At 45.6% G+C, this 19,283-nt stretch overlaps 2 protein-coding genes across 5 annotated transcripts in view; one reads left to right on the forward strand and one right to left on the reverse strand.

Annotated features, from left to right (window-relative positions):
* The window catches only part of ATG13 (autophagy related 13), a 40,775-nt gene extending 37,135 nt beyond the window's left edge, over nucleotides 1-3,640 (reverse strand). The window contains exons 1-2 of one of the 4 annotated variants that reach the window (XM_075545785.1): nucleotides 3,284-3,640; nucleotides 2,779-2,891 (exon numbers count right to left, since the gene is read on the reverse strand). The gene's annotated coding sequence lies outside the window, so the exon portion shown is untranslated. The remainder of the gene's footprint in view (nucleotides 1-2,778; nucleotides 2,892-3,283) is intronic. The other 3 variants (XM_075545783.1, XM_075545781.1, XM_075545782.1) reach the window with 3 other exon arrangements.
* Nucleotides 3,641-3,957: 317 nt separating this feature from the next.
* Nucleotides 3,958-13,600, forward strand: HARBI1 (harbinger transposase derived 1). Its single transcript, XM_075545786.1, has 3 exons — nucleotides 3,958-4,045; nucleotides 4,709-5,529; nucleotides 12,837-13,600. Exons 2-3 carry the CDS (start codon nucleotides 4,860-4,862, stop codon nucleotides 13,298-13,300), a joined length of 1,134 nt encoding a protein of 377 aa, XP_075401901.1. The 5' UTR covers nucleotides 3,958-4,045; nucleotides 4,709-4,859; the 3' UTR covers nucleotides 13,301-13,600.
* Nucleotides 13,601-19,283: the final 5,683 nt, after the last annotated feature.

Raw genomic sequence — 19,283 nt, forward strand, 5'->3', positions numbered from 1 at the left:
CGTTTATTTACATAGCCCAACCTAAGTTCTACTTGGGTAAGTCAGCCTGCTATTGTGATTAGCTGATCTGCCACCATTCAAGATGTTGTGACCAGTGTTCTTTATTTACATGTCTTATTTAAGTAGTCTACTGGCTGTGAATCCTTTGGATACCATGGTGGGTGGTCTTTCTGATCTGGATGATTTCCCCCACGCCCTTCTCTTCATCCTGTTTAAGACTTAATAAATAGGTGCTCATAACCTATATTTGAATTTGGGACCTCTTCTTCTTTTCCTTCAGAACACTGTTTAAATACAGATTTACTATCTTGGAAACCCTATGGAGCAATTCTGTTCTGTCTTACAAAGTTGTAATAAGTTGGAATTGACTCCTGACAATGGATTTTACTAAGAACATAACTACAAATAGGGAGGAGGGCAGATAGGAAAAAACAAACTAAAAAAAGGTAGAGAGAATCAGGATGGGAAACACAATCAGTGTGCATATTCATTGAGTTGTTTTTCTAGGACGGGGTGATTCGCTGGTTCACCGAAGACAAAGAGGCTATCACTATCACGAGGACATCAAGGCATATTTTCACTGCACCCTAACCGGCCCTATCTACCCGCTACATTAACAGAATCAGGAATGTTTATAGAAATAAATATGAGGAATCTGATAAGAAGTTAAAATATATTACAGCAAATAGCTATGAAACCCTAGTAAAAAGCTCCTTGGGGGGGGGGGGGCTCCTTAGTTTCTGATCATCTATGAACAGCTTCACAAATCATTTGGAAAATCAGCCTAGAGGCAAATAAAAACCTGTGTGCCCCACCCCCATCCTTGCAGTCCACCACTCCTGAGGAAGATCACACTAAAGCCTGAAGCTTGTATGCAGGCCTTGGTTCCGGCTCAGTTTTCTGGCTTGGACTGGTCACGTATTACATTCACCAGTGAATGTAAACGAGTGTATGTCTGCAGAATCTTCTCCTCCAGTGCTGCAGTCGTTTCTATGAGGGCATGCTGTGACTATCCATCTCAGATGTACTATGGCTTTTGTTTTTAAGAGATGGCGTACCATCTTGTCACTGAAAAGGCAAAAGTGACCTCTCAAGGCAGCAAGTCACATGGGTAGAACAGCAATGGAAACCAATGGCAACCCCACAGCAGCCGCAGAATAAAAGGTTGTAAATACTCAGCCTTGCTTGGTGGTCCATGTGAGGATGGGAGACGAGAGGGCCAAAGCATATATATTTTAAGACTCAAGTCAACACACACAAGCCAAACCAATCTTAAGCAACTTGGTATGTCAAATATTAACAAAAGAGCCTACATTTTAAAGCTAGAGTTTACACTTTTCTTTCATTTAAAAGTTAATAATTGTGTATGTATTCTTTATTCTCTAATGCAATTCTCCATCTCTTCTAAATGAAGTGGCTCACAACAGAGGATGAGAAATATTGCAAAATGCCATTTATGGTTTTCTAGGTGTTAAGATTAAATAACTTTTCTCCAAACTAAGATTCAGAAATAAGTACCTTCCACTCCCACTTGAAACTGATACAATTGCTAAGTATTAAGAATGCACTTTGTAGATAGGTGAGATAAACTGGGTATATTTTTTGTATCATGAAATTATTCTTGCAAATCACTTACTTATACTAGGTCTTGGGTATTTGCAAGCTCAAAAGCGTATCTTACGCTTCTTTTGGCATTAGAACTACAAGACACCCTACTCTGAGTCATGGAGGTTACAGGGAGTGAGAAAGAAAATGACAATGGGAAACTTAAAGAGAACTCTGTCTTGCTTCAACCTGCGCCTTAGGCAGTTCAGTATGCTCACTTGGTAGCAAAGTAGCACTCCACTGTGGTCGGCTGATTCTTATCCCAGAAATAAAACAATCTAACTTGGAATATTTGGTAATTAATGATATGCATTTCTGCTTACATTTTAAGAACCACTCCATAACCCCTGCTTATAAGTCAAATCTGACTCATTGGGACCCTATATAAGACATAGAACTGCTCCATGAGTTTTCAAGACTTCAAATTTTTATGGGTACTGCCGGTGAAAGAAACAAAACAAACAAATAAAACTATTAGGCAAAAGTGCAGTTGCGGAAAATCCAATTGTTTGCATTTTTAATGAAAATGAAATCTCAAGAGTTACCAAAGTCTTAACTTGATTACTTAAAGGGGGTATAATTTTTAAAACAGTGGGTGAATTAGGTACAAGCATCCACAAATCAGTGTATTTGGTTGGCTACATTAGCACTTTTTGTCATCCACTGTGTATGGAAAATATGGGAAGAGTCAGGATCACTTTTTTTTTGGGGGGGGGATCACATTATAAGGCTTCTGCTAAGCTGAAAAAACAAAGTGCTGTAAAGACCCAAACAAAACAACAATTTAGTTGAACCCAGGATATCCAGCCATGAAAAAGGATAATACTTAGAACACATAAAAGTCAGGAAGTTGATAAAGTAAAAAGAAAGGGTCTGCTGTTTACCATTTGTATGACAGCAAATCTCCCATTGAGGGTGTTCGATAAATTCTACCGACTTAAGACGACGAGTTTTAAACTAAGCACAATGGGAAAATAGTGTATGTTTATATATGTATATATAGATAGATAGATAAGTCTATAAATAGGAGGTGCGGGAGTGGGGCGGGAGCAGCCAAGAGAATACTAAAGGTGAAATGCCATGCTGAATTGACCCGATTTGGAGGGAACCTGGAAAAGTGAATTCTGAAATAATGAGTGAGTGATGAACCCAAGAAGGTGCTTAGCCACTTACCCAGAGACTTAATTAATGCGAATGGGTCGCAGGTTTCCACAGGTCGTTCCACTGCCACAAAGTCAGTCGTGAACCTTGGGTCCCTGTTTTCACTAGTCAACAGTCACCCCCACCTACACGCGGAGTACATATTTGGCACTCAACAAACCTTGATTGACTGAAAACGGACCTTACTCATACTGGTGCCCAATCCCGGAGTTAGAGCCCCGTAAGCTACCTCCATAAAAAGTACCCTACGACCAAAGCTCGACAGAGCCGGGAAAGCAGCGAGAACGCTCCGAGGGTCTTGGTAAGACAGAGCGCTCCAAGGCCCACAGGCCTAGCACAAGCCGACTTCGGGAAGAAAACTCGGGCTCAGGGGACCGAACCGCGGCTGGCTGGATTCGGTCTCCTCAAGGAGGGGCACGAAAGGCCGGGGATCCATAGCCTCCCACCCGGGGCGCTAAAAGTTCCTGGGGGCCGGGGGGAGGGGGGAACGACACACAACCCCTTTTGAAGTTGGTACCTGCGAGGCTGCGGCACAGAGAAGGGCTCGGGGCTCTCATTACGGAGGCCGGGGCCTGGGGCCGGCCAATCGCGCCTCCTGGCTGAGGGCTCGGAGCTCCGGGATACAGTGACAGCGCGGGTCACCGAGATACCTCACGCCACGGCAGGTTCCAGGCTCGCAGGCCCGGGCGTTTCGCTCCCGGAAATGCACGCGTTGAGTCCCTCGCGCCGACTGGCACGCCTCCCGCCGGCTCTCAGCGTTCAGGCGACCACTCCTGCCTTAAGCCCAGCAGCCGGTCGCTTCCCGGCGCCGCCATCCTCACTGTTTGTTTTCATCCGCTTCGGTGAAGGCGTGGGGGCGGGGGGAGGGGAGCGCTATGAGGGGAATCGTGCTGCTTAATCTCAGCCGCACTTTCGCTACACACGCCACAACCATTTAGTTTTTTTGCTCCTTGAAATATCCATAAAAGTTGATGCCCTTTTATTTAATTCTTCCAACAGAGTTGTCATAGAGTCCTAGGGAAAACGAAAATGGTAATAAAGAACTATTTGAACAAGTGGAGAACTTGAGGTCGTGTGTGGAATATGCGGCTGAGAAACCGCAGGTCGCGGTGGCGAAGGCAGTGAGGACGCGGCGGGGGGCGGGCGCTGACGCAAGGGGGCGGTGCAGCTCCGGGGCGCCGTGGCGTCCTGTGCGTGCGTGCCGGTTCCGGGGGAGGGTCCAGCGAGGCTGGGTGGCTGGGTGTGGGGATGCTGCTGGTAACCAGGCAGCCGCGGAGAGGTGGGTGCGGGGCCTTGGAGGACTTTGCCGGCTCCCTTAGACTTTCTAAGCCACTTCGACAATTCGATATAGTTAAGGCTTCCCGGTAAAACGGCGGAGTCGTCTCTTATCGCGCTTCCTCTTAACCTGCCGGGTCTTCTTTGCTAAACCCTAGGCGCACGCTCTAGGTTTCTTGCGGGTGACGGGAAAGCCTGGGTGGTGGCACACAATGTCCACCAAGCTGGGTCCTATTGGACTCCCTCGATCTGAGCGCCTTCCACATCCGTCCCGTGCGTATCCGGTGGAGCCAGGCCCAGAGGGCTCTGAGTACCGAAACTTTCGGTGACTAATCCCTAGTCAGGTTATGATGTAAGTCAGCTACTTTGTGGCCTGTGTAGTTGGAAGCAGACCTCTTTGGCTTTGCGCATAGTTATGCCATCGCCTCTATTAATCGTTTGCTGTTCTCAGTTGAAATGCCAGGCATTAAACGAACCGCTGAGCTTGAACTCCCATTAACTCGCAAGCACAGTCATGAGTTCCTGGAGAGAAGCCCAGAGTGACAGGCACAGCGCCTTTTTGCTTGATCGGAATGACAGTGTGCAGAAACACAGCTGGTACCGCCTTTGGGTCACCTCTTCCAGTCCTTGGTAGGTTTCTAACGTTGTCTTTTTTTAACCTTTGCAGAGAGAAGAGTAGAAATGCCAGAACGAATGTAACTAACTAATGGTTAACTCTTGAATCTAGGCCCTTTAAAAAAATACCCCTTTGCACCACCAACTGCATTTTGAAGAGTTCAGAATAGTAGAAGGAAGGAGAGCCAGCATTGAAATTGACCATGGCGATACCAATCACAGTGCTTGACTGTGACCTCCTGCTCTACGGCCGAGGTCACCGGACACTGGACCGCTTTAAGTTGGATGATGTCAGTGATGAATACTTGATGTCCATGTATGGCTTTCCACGGCAGTTCATTTATTACTTAGTCGAGCTCTTGGGGCCTAGTCTTTCTAGACCTACCCAGCGATCCAGGGCGATTAGTCCAGAGACCCAGATCCTTGCAGCCTTGGGCTTTTATACCTCAGGTTCCTTCCAGACTCGCATGGGAGATGCTATTGGGATCAGCCAGGCCTCTATGAGTCGCTGTGTTGCCAATGTCACCGAAGCGCTTGTGGAAAGAGCCTCCCAGTTCATTCACTTCCCAGCTGACGAAGCCTCCAAGCAGGCTCTGAAGGATGAATTCTACGGGTTGGCGGGCATGCCAGGAGTGATAGGGGTGCTCGATTGTATCCATGTGGCAATCAAGGCACCAAACGCTGAAGACCTCTCCTATGTGAACCGCAAAGGCCTACATTCTTTGAACTGTCTGCTAGTGTGCGACCTCAGAGGGGCGCTCATGACTGTGGAGACCAACTGGCCAGGCAGCCTACAGGATTGTGCTGTGTTGCAGCGGTCGTCTCTCTGCGGCCAGTTTGAAGCTGGGCTGCACAAAGATAGCTGGCTACTAGGTAAGTTTGCAGGTGCAAACGCTTCCTTCCGTACCCAGAGAAACATTACAGGGCCAAATAGAAAGAAAAATGAAAGCCTGTGGGTTGGGGGCTGACTTGATAGCCTCTGACAGTCTTGTCCCTTTTTATGAGACCTCAGGTAAGTCACCAGGACTCTCTCTACCTTAATTTTTTTTATCATAGGTAAACTTGCTGCCATCAAGGCAACCCCGCTATAGGACAAAGTAGAATTTACCCTTTTAGGTTTCTGAGACTATAAAACTCATAGGAGCAGAAAGCCTTATCTTTTTTTTTTTTTTTTTTTTTTTTTTGTAAGCCTTGTCTTTTTCCTATGGAGCAGCTGGTGGTTTCGAACTGCTGACCTTGTGGTTAACAGCCCAACAGCCCACTATGTCACCAAGGCTCTGACTAGTATGTTTAGTTATCTCAGGTAAAACTGGTGGAAATCATGCCAGCCGCAGTAGTATCTGTCAACTGAAGTACTATTCACATACGAGGGGGCTTCAAAAATTCATGGAAAAGCCACATACATAAACGTATAATTTTTATCATTGATGAGTGCCACCGTGATATTTATGAAAACAAGAGTAGGCAGTGTATCCACCCAGGTATTGTTACCAGATGTCATTTCACAGAACTACCTGAGTCGTAGACAAACAGATTTGATAGATGAGTTGGAAAACCTGGACCAGAACTGGAAATGTATCGAATGGTGTGAACTGCAATGATTGTACAGCAATGGGCAACTCACTCTAGTTAGGTAGCCCCTTTTCCTGGTAGCTCAGTTTTCTTGTATTTTAAGGCAGGCATCATGTAAGGAGCCTGGTGATACACTGGGTTAAGTGTTGGAGTGCTCACCAACGAGGTCACCACCAGTTGCTCTCGAAGAAAGATGTGCAGGGGCTCAAGTGGGGAGAGAATGCTCTGAAAATGATGAGGACAGCCTATGTGCAAATGTGCCCGACACACTGGGTGAATGTAAGGACTGTGATAAGAGATGGAAGAGCCCCCGGTAAAAGTATTTAATAGAAAAAAAAAAGAAAAGAAAGATGTGGCAGTCTGTTATAAAGATTGATAACCTAGGAAACCCTAAGGAGCAGTTCTACTCTGTCCTATGTGGTCCCTATGAGTCAGAATAGACTTGACACCTGTGGATTTGGCTTGGAATCCCAGCTCCACTGCACTTGCTCCTAGCACAGTGGTTTGCAACCTTCCTAGTGCCGTGACCCTTTCAGACAGTTCCTCATGTGGTGGTGACCTAGTAGGTGGGTGCATCTGCATGTGTGTGGACCCTCCTAGAGACAGATAGAGGAGTGGTGTCTCAGTTCCTAAGACCATCGGAAAAATAGGTGACCCCAAGTGAAAGGGTCATTGAACCCCTAGGTTAAGAACCGCTGTGGACCTAGCATGATGCTTAACATGGAGCAGACAGACACCCAGGAATCATCTCTTTCTCATACTTCCTGGTACGTTCAAGAGAAATTGCCCGATTCCACATGGGAAGGACTGCTGTCGGTGATCAGTGTAGAGCTGCTGAGGGTGCTCTGTGTCATAGCTGGAAACTTACTGATTTTCCTGGGTGGTTCTGTACATCACCAGTGCCAAGATAGAGACCCTGACATCTGAACTGACTTCTGTTTTGCCAATATCACCTGCAGAGTGTTTTTCTACCCTATTAGGTCTTCATTTCAATTCCACCTGGTGCTTACTGGGAACTTTAAAATTCTATTCTCACACCACTCTCACTAAGAAGGAAAAAAGAAGTGAAGGGGGGAAAAGCGCATTTTGCAAGTGTCTAAGCTAGTCACTACTTCTGCAGTTGTGGGTATCAAGCCGATCCCTCCTTGTAGATCTTCACTTTGTACCCAGGCGATACAGCCAGCTACCACTGAGCACTTAGGACCTATTAGATCATGTTGGAAGCACTTGGCATGAATTATCTCTTTCAAGCCATACAAAATCTTAACAGTTAAATAATCACAGGATCCACATTTTTACCATGGAAGAAACTGCGGCCCAGGAAAGTTAAAGTCTTATGTTCAAGACCAGCAGTTTGCAGCCTGTGGTTCGCAACCCCTTTGGGAGTCGAAGGACCCTTTCACAGGGGTCTCCTGATTCATCACAGTAGCAAAATGACAGTGATGAAGTAGCAACCAAAATAATGTAATAGTTGGCGGGTCACCACCACATGAGGAACTGTATGAAAGGATCCCAGCATTGGGAAGGTTGAGAACCACTGTTATGTTTTGTGAATGAACTATTGAGCTAGGCTCCTGAACGCTTGTCAGTGGTGACGTTGGTTGCCATGGACGAAAGTGCCTATCAAGAAACCTCCTCTTCTAAGGATCAGTGAGCTAGCCTGGCTAGTTTTGTGGGGGTTTGTTGTTGTCGTCGCCAGTTTGGGTGAAAGTTTTCAGAGCAGGCTGGTTTTCTATTCAATTCACAATGTTGATGGCAGACTTCACAATGGAACAACGCTCTTCCACTATCCCACCTACATTTACTGTTTCCATTTGTCTTTCTTGCCTTCTGAGCTCTATCACTGGGCACACGCTGCCCTTTGGTCTCCTATGGTTAGTTCTAGGCCAGTGGTTCTCAACCTTCCTAATGCCGTGACCCTTTCATAGCAGTCCTCATGTGGTGACCCCCCACTCCTAAAATTATTTTCATTGCTACTTCATAACTGTAATTTTACTACTGTTGTGAATCAGGTGACCCCGTGAAAGGGTTGCTCAACCCCCAAAGGGGTCTCAACCCACAGGCTGAGAACCACTGGTTTACGTGCTCTGGTTGAAAATAATTAAAAACTTTGGGCAGGGGTGGGGGGGTGAGGGGAGACTTTTCTAAGTCCTTTTTTGTGTGTTTGTTTTTTTAAAGAGTGGAAGTGGGGAGGAGGGAGGGAGGGCGGAGAGCGGCAAAAAAAAAAAAAAAGAGTGGAAGTGGAGTGATAAATAGTTTGCGTGAACTGTACAGAAAGACTGGTTAAAAGACCCCTGAGTTAGTAAAAGTACCTTTCCAGACCCAAAGAGTTATGGGGGAACATAACTTAAAATATGCATTACTGGGCCCCACTCAAGTGTAAAGAGTGAAATTCTTCCAACAGGAGAATTTAGACACCCATTTTCAGCAGGTGTTCTCAATGATTCACCTAGCAGACGCCCTTAGAAAACACTGGTGTCTAGAGGCCGTGGGGCAATGTGGCAAAGATTGGCAAGAGCAAGAGAAAAGATGCTGGAATGTGGAGGAGGGAGGGAGGGAGACAGGATGAGTGATGCTATAATACCATGGAATTTGTGGAATATGAGGGTAGATGGGAAGCCAATCCCAGTCTTAGTTGTGATTTTTATCCAGGCCAGCAGTTCTCAAGCTGTGGGTCATGACCCCCTTGGGGCTTGAATGACCCTTTTACAGGGGTCGCCCAATTCATAACAGTAGCAAAATGACAGTGATGAAGGAGCAATGAAAATAATTTTGTTTAAAAAATTTTAATTAATTTTTTAATGGTGGCAACATATGAGCATATGTACAAATATGCTTGACACAATGAATATATGTATGGATTGTGATAAGAGCTTCAAGAGTCCCCAATAAAATGACTTAAAAAATAATTTTATGGTTGGGAAGTTACCACAGTGTAAGGAACTGTATGAAAGGGTCACGACATTAGGAAGGTTGAGAACCTCAGCTCTAGGCCTTTCTCCCTTCCTGTCCTCATTTGCATGACCCCCTTCAGACTGCATTCCCTAATTCCACCTGCTCTGGCAGAGGCAGTTCAACCCGACTTACTGTTTCTTCAGTCCTCAGCCTAGGCCTGTGAGGCAGATGTGGGTAAGATCTGCCAGGATGCCTTCTGGAAGACTGATCCTGCAGCAATTGTGATCTGTTTAACAATCCTGATCCTAATCCTCTTCTAAGGGCCTGCCTTCGCTGGTGCTTTCATTAGACTCAGTTGATGTTGACACAGCCATTTGAACTAGTTTGTTCTGTGTGTTTGTCTTCACTCTTTCTTAGGGAAACCTTAATATCAGTTTAGCATCTCCGTTTTGTCGGAAGTACGTCTCTCAACTCTTTTTTATTGCACTGTCACATCCCTGTAGTCACTCTGAATCTGTAGTCACTCTGAATCCCTGTAGCATTTCCTGACTAACCCCTTCCTTTGGCTGTCATAGCAAAGGATAACCAGGCAATCTTGTGGTCTTCTCATCTGTAAGATTGTTCATTAACAGCAAATCTTACAAAGCTGGGTTGAGGATAGTAGGAAGTAATAGATTTAAAGTGTCTAGCTTAGCGCCTGCTACGTAATAGGTGTTCAATAAATTATAGAGATTATTTTTCTATTAGAATTTACAACATGGGAACTAGTGGAGTTTGGATTAATTAACAGTTTCTAGAACTTATTTTGAGTTCAGAGCTTTACTTATATGTGAAATTGTTTACCACCTGTAGACTGTCCGTAAACACCAAAGATTTCCTTAGCCCCATTTTCTGTTGGGAGTTCGGAGTGCACTGAGTTGAAACCCACCCTCAAGGTGACCCAGTAAGACAGTGACAGAGCTAGGGGGTGGTTTCTAGGATTGGAATGAAAACTGGGCTAACTCCCTTGACCAATTTTGATGTGCAGACAGGACTTGGGCTGCTGAGAAAGGGAGTGGGCGTGGGGGGGCTGGACATGGGAGGATTTAGTTTGATAAAGATAACATCCATTTCTTAAAATGCAATCATTAGCGGGGGTGGGCACTATTAGAAAGTATAGGTTGTCTTTGGGGGGAGGGGGCAAATAAAGGCAACATTAGATTTGGAGATTTCATTGACAGTGATTTCTTAGTATTTGAAGGTAGTCCACTTCTTAGAAATGTAAGTTCCTGAACGAAAGAGCTCTTTATGTTTAGAACAGTACCTGCACACTCAGAGCGTCTGTGACTCTTCACCGAAATAGCTGGTGGAGCGGGAGCACAGCAGTTGTGTAAGTTGGTATTCCTGGGGCCTGTCTGTCTCAGATTGCTCAAAGGTTATGCCTCTGTGTGAGACGTCTCATCTGCCAGACTCATGAGTCATGACAATGAGACATTATAGAAACATTGTTCTGCTGTATTAGGACATTGCCCCAGTTTGTTTGGGGCGTGTGTATGTGTGTGCCGTGCTGTGTTGTTCTTTTTGTTTGTGTTTTTGATTATTTAGAAGAGTCTTTATTTGGTTATCATGTGGTGCTAAAATCTAAAGGTTGCAGTCCCGAGTGGACATTTCAGTCCATCTTGGGGGCTCATACAACTCTTATCACAATCCATACATACATCAGTTGTGTAAAGCACGTTTGTACACCCGTTGCCCTCATCATTCTCAAAACATTTGCTCTCTACTTAAGGTCCTGGCATCAGTCACTTTAAGGAACTGCCTTGTGTGTTTTATTTAAATGCCTGCCGATTTAATTTCCTTATGGCTCACTGTTCTGATTTGCCTCAGTTACAGACAGCTAGTGAGTATACCACCCAGAAAGGCACATAGGTGATGCAGAGGCCATGACTCCTGTCTCGTCCTTCTGTCCACAGGAGCATAAATGATGATTATGGGTGCAATATCCAACATCCCACATGGTACCCTCAGCTTGGAAATAGTAATGGTACAGTTAGCCATGTTCCACACAAGTGTTTGAGATCTCCTGGCAAAATTTCTACTCTCTCTTGTCCCCTACTCCTTAGCAATTTTGAAGATTGACTTGCTTAGTGATCATTTTTTACTAAGCCTTTTTATTAAAGAGTAGTATCTCTTGAATTTAAAAAATTCCAGGACTCCCCCTCCCCCCCAAATGCTAGCTTCACTTTCTTCCTTTATTCTTTCACACATGACTTTCTTTAGGGATGAATTTTTTTTTTTAAGGGATGAACTTTTTGTCTCTCTTGGTTTTAACCAAAAATATTCCTGGCTAAGACTTGGGTCGTGTGTGTGTGTGTGTGTGTGTGTGTGTGTGTGTGTGACACACACTGGCATACTTTCCTTTTACCACAGCATTTTCTCGAGTGTTCTTGTCTACCCTGGCTCCCTATAGAGTCTTTGTGGGGTAAGGAATGAACCTTTTTACCCCAATACTTTGCTCTTTGTCTTTGGTTATTGCAGCAAGACCTCTAAATCCTTGGGTTGGACTCCGGATCACACCTGAGGATTTATGATAATGAGTGGGAGCTGGCCAGGCCAGAAAGACCCACCTGTGATTTCAGCTGACCCCAGGAGAAGGGAGCATGAAGCAGTCATACGTTTGCATCATGAGGTCCCAGTAAAGGTTATGGGCAAGGAAGTTCCCCAGGCTCCCGGGTTGGTGAAAACCTTGGATGCATGTGGGAGGGTAGCAGGATCCCTTGCTACCCTTGATCAGGATATAGACCCTTCCCAGACTTCACCCTGTGCATCTCTACACGTCCATCCTTTTTGCTATCACAAAGCTAATAGTAAACACAGTGGTTGCCGAAAGCTGTATCAGTGACTTATCAAACCTACTAAGTCAGGGGAACCAATTACATCAGGATCTACATGTAACCTCCTCCCTGGGGGGCGGACAACAGGAAACTGGGCCAAGAGAGACATTGGACAGTGTAAGATATGACAAAATAATAATAATCTATCAATTATCAAGGGTTTGTGAGGGGGAAGGCGGGGAGGGAGGGGAAAATGAGGAGCTGATACCAAGGGCTCAAGTAGAAAGCACATGTTTTGAGAATGATGAGGGCAACCAATGAGCTTGACACAGTGGATGGATAGATGGATTGGGATAAGAGTTGTACGAGTGTCCAATAAAATGATTAAAAACAAAAACAACCTATTAAATCCTGTTTTCAAAACCCAAAAGCAAACTCACAGCCATTGAGTTGATTCCAAATCACAGCAGTCCTGTAACTACTGGGGTCTCTATACATTGTAAAGTCTACATCAGCGCTTGGTGGCCAGGGTCAGAGAAAGGAGTTCTGCCTGTGCCGCATCATTGAATTGCGACAATGACATTGACTGGAGTTTCACACACGCTGGTGGGTCAGGCATAGGTCAACCAACCCAGATATCTACAGTCCGATCCGCCACATGGTCTGTGGGATAAGATGATGCTTTCTGCTCCCATTAAAGATTTTCAGCTCTGAAGCCCACAGGGCCCTCTCTTCTCTTCTATCGGCTCATTGAGTAAGAACAGACTCGATGCCACTGGGTGGTGGCTTTGGTGTCAGAGAAGTGACGCTGTCCACTCTCAGTATGTGCATTTCTATCTCCGCTGCTTGTTGGTATCCCACTTTATAATCATGTGTCATTTCTCTGCGCCTTCCCCACAGGTGACAGTTCCTTCTTCCTCCGCACCTGGCTCATGACCCCGCTTCACGTTCCTAAAACACCAGCTGAATATCGCTACAATATGGCCCATTCTGCCACTCACAGTGTGATTGGGAAGACTTTCCGGGCCCTCTGCTCCCACTTCCGCTGCCTGGATGGCTCCCAGGGCGCCCTGCAGTATTCTCCCGAGAAGTCCAGCCACATCATCTTGGCTTGCTGCGTGCTCCACAACATCTCCCTGGAGCACGGGATGTATTTGTGGGCTTCCCCACTGACAGGCCCCAGGGAACAGCCCCCAGAGGAAGAGTGTGAGCACCTGGAACCGCTGGACTTAGAGGCTGACCAGATCCGCCAGGAGCTGCTGCTCACTCACTTCAGTAACGTGGAAGATGGGGAGAAGGGAGACTTTCCAGAAGTTGTGACAAGCTTTCCCCCTCACCACCACCTACACACCTCCCTCATCTAGCAAGGCGGAGTGTGGGGACTCTTGTCAAATACTGACATTTAATTCGCGTTTTAGGAGTGGGGCTGTGCCAGAATGTCTGCATTCATTTGCAAACATATTACCTAAACCCAAACCAAGACTACAGTTCCCTGCCATGCAGTGGACTTCAGGTTGAGCACCACCCACCCGAACGCTCACCGGCCAAAAACATTTATGATTGTGTCCACAAAATCAAGTAGAGGGGAAAGCAGCATATAGTTAGACCTTTTTTCATTTAATTTTCTGTTCCTTCTTTCAAATGAAAACTGTATTTGTCTTGAATTATATGGACGGTGTTTTCATTTTTGTACTTTGTTGCCCACGTGGTATACTGTAATCTAAGACAAATGTGAAGAGTCCATTTAAGTTGGCAGTAAGTGGCTGCTACCCCAAGTTTGAAGCTCTGTGTTTTGAAGTGAAGGTTAGGGATTGTCTGAGACCTCCATCTTTAGCATGTCTGCAATAATTGAACTGTGATTTTGGCCTGATTCCTAGGGAGAAGGTCTAGACTCCAGTCTCCTGTTTGCAACCTGGAGTAGGAACCAAAGACTGAATTGAAAACCCCAAGCAGCTTAAGAAAGATGATTCAAATCATATAGCTACAGATAAAATAGCAAGTTTACCCTTTACAAGGGATCTTAAAGGCCCTTGGTTAATGGTTGAATTGGTTAATGGGCAAATCAGACTCAGGGATAGACAATTTATATCTGAATCGATTGTATTTCTTGTGATCACGACGTTACAATGTCTCTAGCCGTTCTAGTTCGGAATTCCTAGTACAGAAGAGAGAGGGAATGAAGAAGGTGGGTGAACGAATTTAAAGGAAGAGGTCAAAGTAATGCCGTTTCTTGGTTCTAAAGACCTCTGGAGTTAGGCCCTACTTGGATCTCTTGTGTACTTGTCTGAAGTGATGCACAAACTCTCCCAAGAAAGAAGTAATCCCCCACCATGTCTTGTTCTAAAATGACACTGGTATAAAAATAGCCCAATTGGAATAATAAAGTGTGAATTAAGTTCACACATCAGTGCCTCTGCTGCAAAGAAAGGGAGCCTTTCCTGAGGATTGTCTTGTCTCCGGTTTCACAGCCGCCCACCACGTGATACCTCTGAACTGGCCCCTCGGCTCATTCCCTACCTGCAGTGCTAATCCAGTGATTTTCAAAGCCAAGAAACGAACCGCTGATGACAAGAAATTTGGAAATATATGGAGGGTGACTCATCCTCTGGATTAAAAATAACGGATTATTATCTGCTATTTATTTCTTACTCCAAATGCTGTCCCCCTCCTCCTCCTCTGCAGAGAGGGGGTCATTTGCAGTGACACCATTGAGGTGCCTGGAAACTCGATTCCTGGTGCGAAAGGGATGCCCGTTAGTCTTTCCCCCTCATCTGTGAGGTTGACCTTGCGTCTTAAGCTTGCTTTGCCTCCCTCCTACGGAACATTGTCTCACCTCACGCAGTCTCTCTTTTTTAAGCTACCGAAGGTGGGGTCCCCCCCCCCCCGCCAACACACACTCACATTTTCTTTAAACTGCTTATGGTGAATTCAGTGGGGATTGCATATGAGACCATCAATTTTTCATTCAACAACTTATCAGACCTCCCAATGGATGACTGGTCCTGTTCCCCACACTTTCCTGCTCTTCCCTTTCTCTCCAGTCAGCACCTGTCTGCCCTTGAACCTGTTGTCCCCCTTCCCCCCTCAGGAAGTTTTGGTTCTATTCTGTGTAGTGCATCAGGAACACATGTCATCTGTGTATTCCAAGTGGCAAGGTGGGGCACGATCATAGAAAATGCCTACCCCGTCAGCCTGCAATCACGACAAAGACGAAGGAGGATTTTGCCCCCTTACAATCTAACGCACCAACTGGTGACATGCCTGAGTGGGAGGGACAGTCTCGGCAAGCTTTCAGAAGCAATTTCAATTCTATTAGGTGCACACTGAAGAGAGTTCTAAGTGCTGAACTAACTGAACACTGACTGGCAGTTTTTTTCCTTGTGAGCATTTTATTTCCTAAGAATTCCTTGGGGTACTGGATCAAATCTATAACGTTAGCCTCCTTTCGGCCGGGAATGATATGTGTGGGGGAGGAGGAGGGCTGCAAAAACAGGTACCTACACTTCATCCTGGGTGATGGGTCATAGTACAAAAGTACTTAATTACTAGGAATGCTAAGTAGTTTGTTTTTGTTTGTTTTTTTTCCTGAACAGGGGACAGTAGGCTAAAGAAGTTTGAGAATCAAAGTGTTCTTATAGATCATTAATAAATGCCACCACTGGATGGACATTACCCACTATAAATAATTCCATGGAAAGAAGAGTCGCTGGTTTCTGCCTCTTCCGGAATCCCTCCCTTTCCTTGAACTGCTCTTGCATCACTTCAGTGCTTCCACCTTGACCCTTCCAGCCCCAAGTGCATACACCAGCCCACGGTGCCATGTAACCGGCTACAAGAGACCAGACTAGAAATGCAACAACAAAATCAACTGGCTGATCGTTTCGGCTGCTCTTAAAACCAAGGCCCAACCCCTCTTCCTGGACTTCATAATCACAAGGCTGATGGTACAGCTAGCGCGAGCGTCATCTCATTCTGGGTTCAGACCTACGACCAAACTGCCGTAGGTATAGTTCATCCCAACATCAAAATAGGGAGTTTCTGCCCATCTTCACACTCCTAGGCAATTCTCCTAAGTTAACTTGCCCAAACCACTTCCTGTTTAGTCTTTCTGTGTGTTCCACAATGGCAAGGTCCATTCTTAGGTTCACCAATTACCCCAGTTTTGCCAGGACTGCCCCAGTTTGGGCATGGGAAGCCCATGGCCTGGGGACCCTTCAATCTTGCGCAAACTCAGCAACTGATCACCCTATTCAGAGGAAACACCATGTTACTTAGAAGGTATTACTCCACCGGGAGAATCTTACTGGAATATAAGGAGCAACAAAATGGCTTACTGAGTCTTAAACCAATAGGGTTGGTTTCTTTTTCCCAGTTTTCTTCCAGTGTGAGGAGTCCCTGGTAGGTTTGGGGGTTCCTCCTGATTCCTTGTGGACAACCTTTGAGACACATGGACGTCAGCCCAAGAACAAAAGGTAGTTTGCTGTCACGTTGAAGTTTAAATCCACGCTTGAAAAGAGATCATTCTCAAGAGGAAATTTCTCAAGAGGGATGCATGCCCCCTTTTCTTTGCTCTCACAGGGCATTATGGCTCCACAGTGTCTTAGTTTCTCAAAAATCGCCATTTTCAGGTGACATTAGATGTACATGAAAAAAAAAAGATGTACATGGATCTAACTTTCCCTTGAGTTTCCCAGAATAAAAGTTGCTAGCACCTGAAACATTGAAGACGCAACAAAGCCTTGCAATCACAATTTCTTTTGCTTTTATTGCAGTGAAACATCCCTGAACAGCGTAGTAATGTGGGTCAACTTTGAATCAGGGATGTAGCTCTAGACACTGCCCTACAACCCTCTCTAGAAAGGGAAGCTCATCGACAGCACATATTCCAGGAATGGAAACCCAACCCTGGCCTCTTTGCCAACTAGCTCCTCATGTGTTTCTGGGAGCGTGGCAGTAACTGCTTGCTCCATTGCCACCTAGTATCCATTTGCCTTGGACTTCTAGCAGGCACACGGCCGCTCAGGACAAAGATCACTGTCCCGTTTCCCTTGCTGTTGGGTGTGATTACATACAAGTGCAAGTGTCCAGTGCTATTTCAGAAACGTGACCTTAGGGCCCAGCGCCTTGTTTCCAGCTCCCTGGAATGTGGGCATGATGGCTGGAGCTTGACTAGGTTTGGGTATCTTGGATCTGAGGTGAGATCCTCTGACTGAGAATAGTGGAGCAAAGAGTTGAGGACAAAAACCCACAGCAATGTCAAAGAGAGGGAGCGTGGAGTGGAGACCCAAAGCCCATCTGTAGGCAATTGGACATCCCCTTAAGGAAGGGTCACAAGGAAGGGACAACCTAGTCAGGGTGCAGGATAGCACCGATGAGACATAACAACTTTCCTCTGGTTCTTTAATGTTTCTCCCCTCCACAAACCCCACCCAGCTATCACAACCCCAATGCTACCTTACAACTCTGGCTAGACCAGAGCATGTACACTAGTACAAATAAGAGCTCACAACACAGAGAATCCAGGACAGATAAAGCCCTCAGGATCAATAATGATAGTAGCGATACCAGGAGGAAAAGGAGAAGGTGCAGGGAGAAAGGGGGAACTGATCGCAATGATTTATCTATAACCCCCTGCCAGGAGGGACAAACAAAAAAGTGGGTAAAGAGACATCGGTCAGTGTAAGACACGAGAAAATAATAATTTATAAATTATCAAGGGTTCATGAGAGTGGAAAAATGAGCTGATACCAAGAGCTCAAGTAGAAAGAAAATGTTTTGAAAATGATGGCAGCATATGTCCAAATGTGCTTCATACAGTTGAATAATGAATTGTCATAAGATTTGTAAGAGCTCCCCAATAAAGTGATTAAAAAAAGAGTTAAGGACCCTGGTGGAGGACCCTATGCCATCTGATAAACCCCCACCTTCCTTGTTATTGTTGAATTGATTCTGAAGCACAGCAACCCCCTGGGTGCAGACTAGTTGATAGTTTTCAGTGCTCTGTCCTTTCAGAAACTGATGACCAGGCATGTCCTCGAGGGGATTCCGGATTAGTTCATTGGAATTGCCCACCTTTTTGGCTTAATAATGGAATACTTAACTCAGCGGTTCTCAACCTGTGGGTCGTGACCCATTTGAGAGTCAAACCACCCTTTCAAAGGGGTCGCCTGAGACCGTGGGAAAACACATTTCCAATGGTGTTAGGAACCGAGACACTGCTCCTCTATCCGTCTCCAGGCGGGTCCACCCACACATGAGTACCCAGCATGAAGACTGTTCCCCACGTGACACCCTGCTTCAAGACACAATTTTCATTTATTTGTCATTAGAAATAAATATTTCATAATCTATAATTACATACTATTTTTTGTGATGAATCACTATGCTTTCATTATGTTCAATTTGTAACAATGAAAATGCATCTGCATATCAGATATTTACATGACGATTCATACCAGTAGCAAAATGACGGATGAAGTAGCAACGAAAATCATGTTATGGTTGGGGGATCAGTCAGCACCACATGAGGAGCTGTGTGAAAGGGTCGCAGCATCAGGAAGGTGGAGAACCACCGACTTAACTGTTTGTGCCATCCCCGGACTCCCTAGCTGCCTGAAGTTCCACTTTTTTTTTATGGGCAGTAAATATAAATAATGGATAATACAGTTCTAACTGCGGCAATGCCTGGCATGCAGAAAATGGCCAGAAGCAACCCGAAGCTTCCACAGTAGCATGATCCCCTCCACAGATTATGGTGAAACCATTAAAAATAAGTAATAGCTAATGAAAATAAGCAGTGTAAACTTCTTATTTTTTTAATTTTGAGACGAATTGCTTCGTTTCGTAACGGATGGAAACTTTAGTAGCAGGACTGATGCGTGGCAAAGTAGGAGCTGCAGTCTCTGCGTGATCAGGTGGGACCAGTCCCTGGAGGACAGGTGAAGAGTCAGGGCCGCAACCAAGCTACAGGCTCTTCATGAGCTGGATGGACACAGTGGCTGCAGCCATAGCCTCAAACAGAAGGACCAGTGTGAGGCTGGTGCAGGGCTGGGGGTGGTTCACTCTTGCACACAGGGGCGCCATGCGTTGGAACTGACCCACAGCCCCTGGCAACAGCAACAGTCCCCTCAGCGATGGGAAACAGCCCTTTATTTAGTTGAGAGTTAGAGAAAGAAGAAATTCTTTAAGTGTGATCAAACATCATCCCCTGCGGAACATCTTCATCTCTTTTTAACATTCCCTGGAGGCAATCACAGTCCCCACGATGTCATATCATGTGTCCCACTTCCTCCTGTGTTTCCGATTGTTGCTCCTTCGAGTTCACCCTCCTCAGCTTTCTTTGCCCTT

This window comes from Tenrec ecaudatus, chromosome 4 (genome assembly GCF_050624435.1).
Source record: "Tenrec ecaudatus isolate mTenEca1 chromosome 4, mTenEca1.hap1, whole genome shotgun sequence".
NCBI classification, from domain to species: Eukaryota; Metazoa; Chordata; class Mammalia; order Afrosoricida; family Tenrecidae; genus Tenrec; species Tenrec ecaudatus.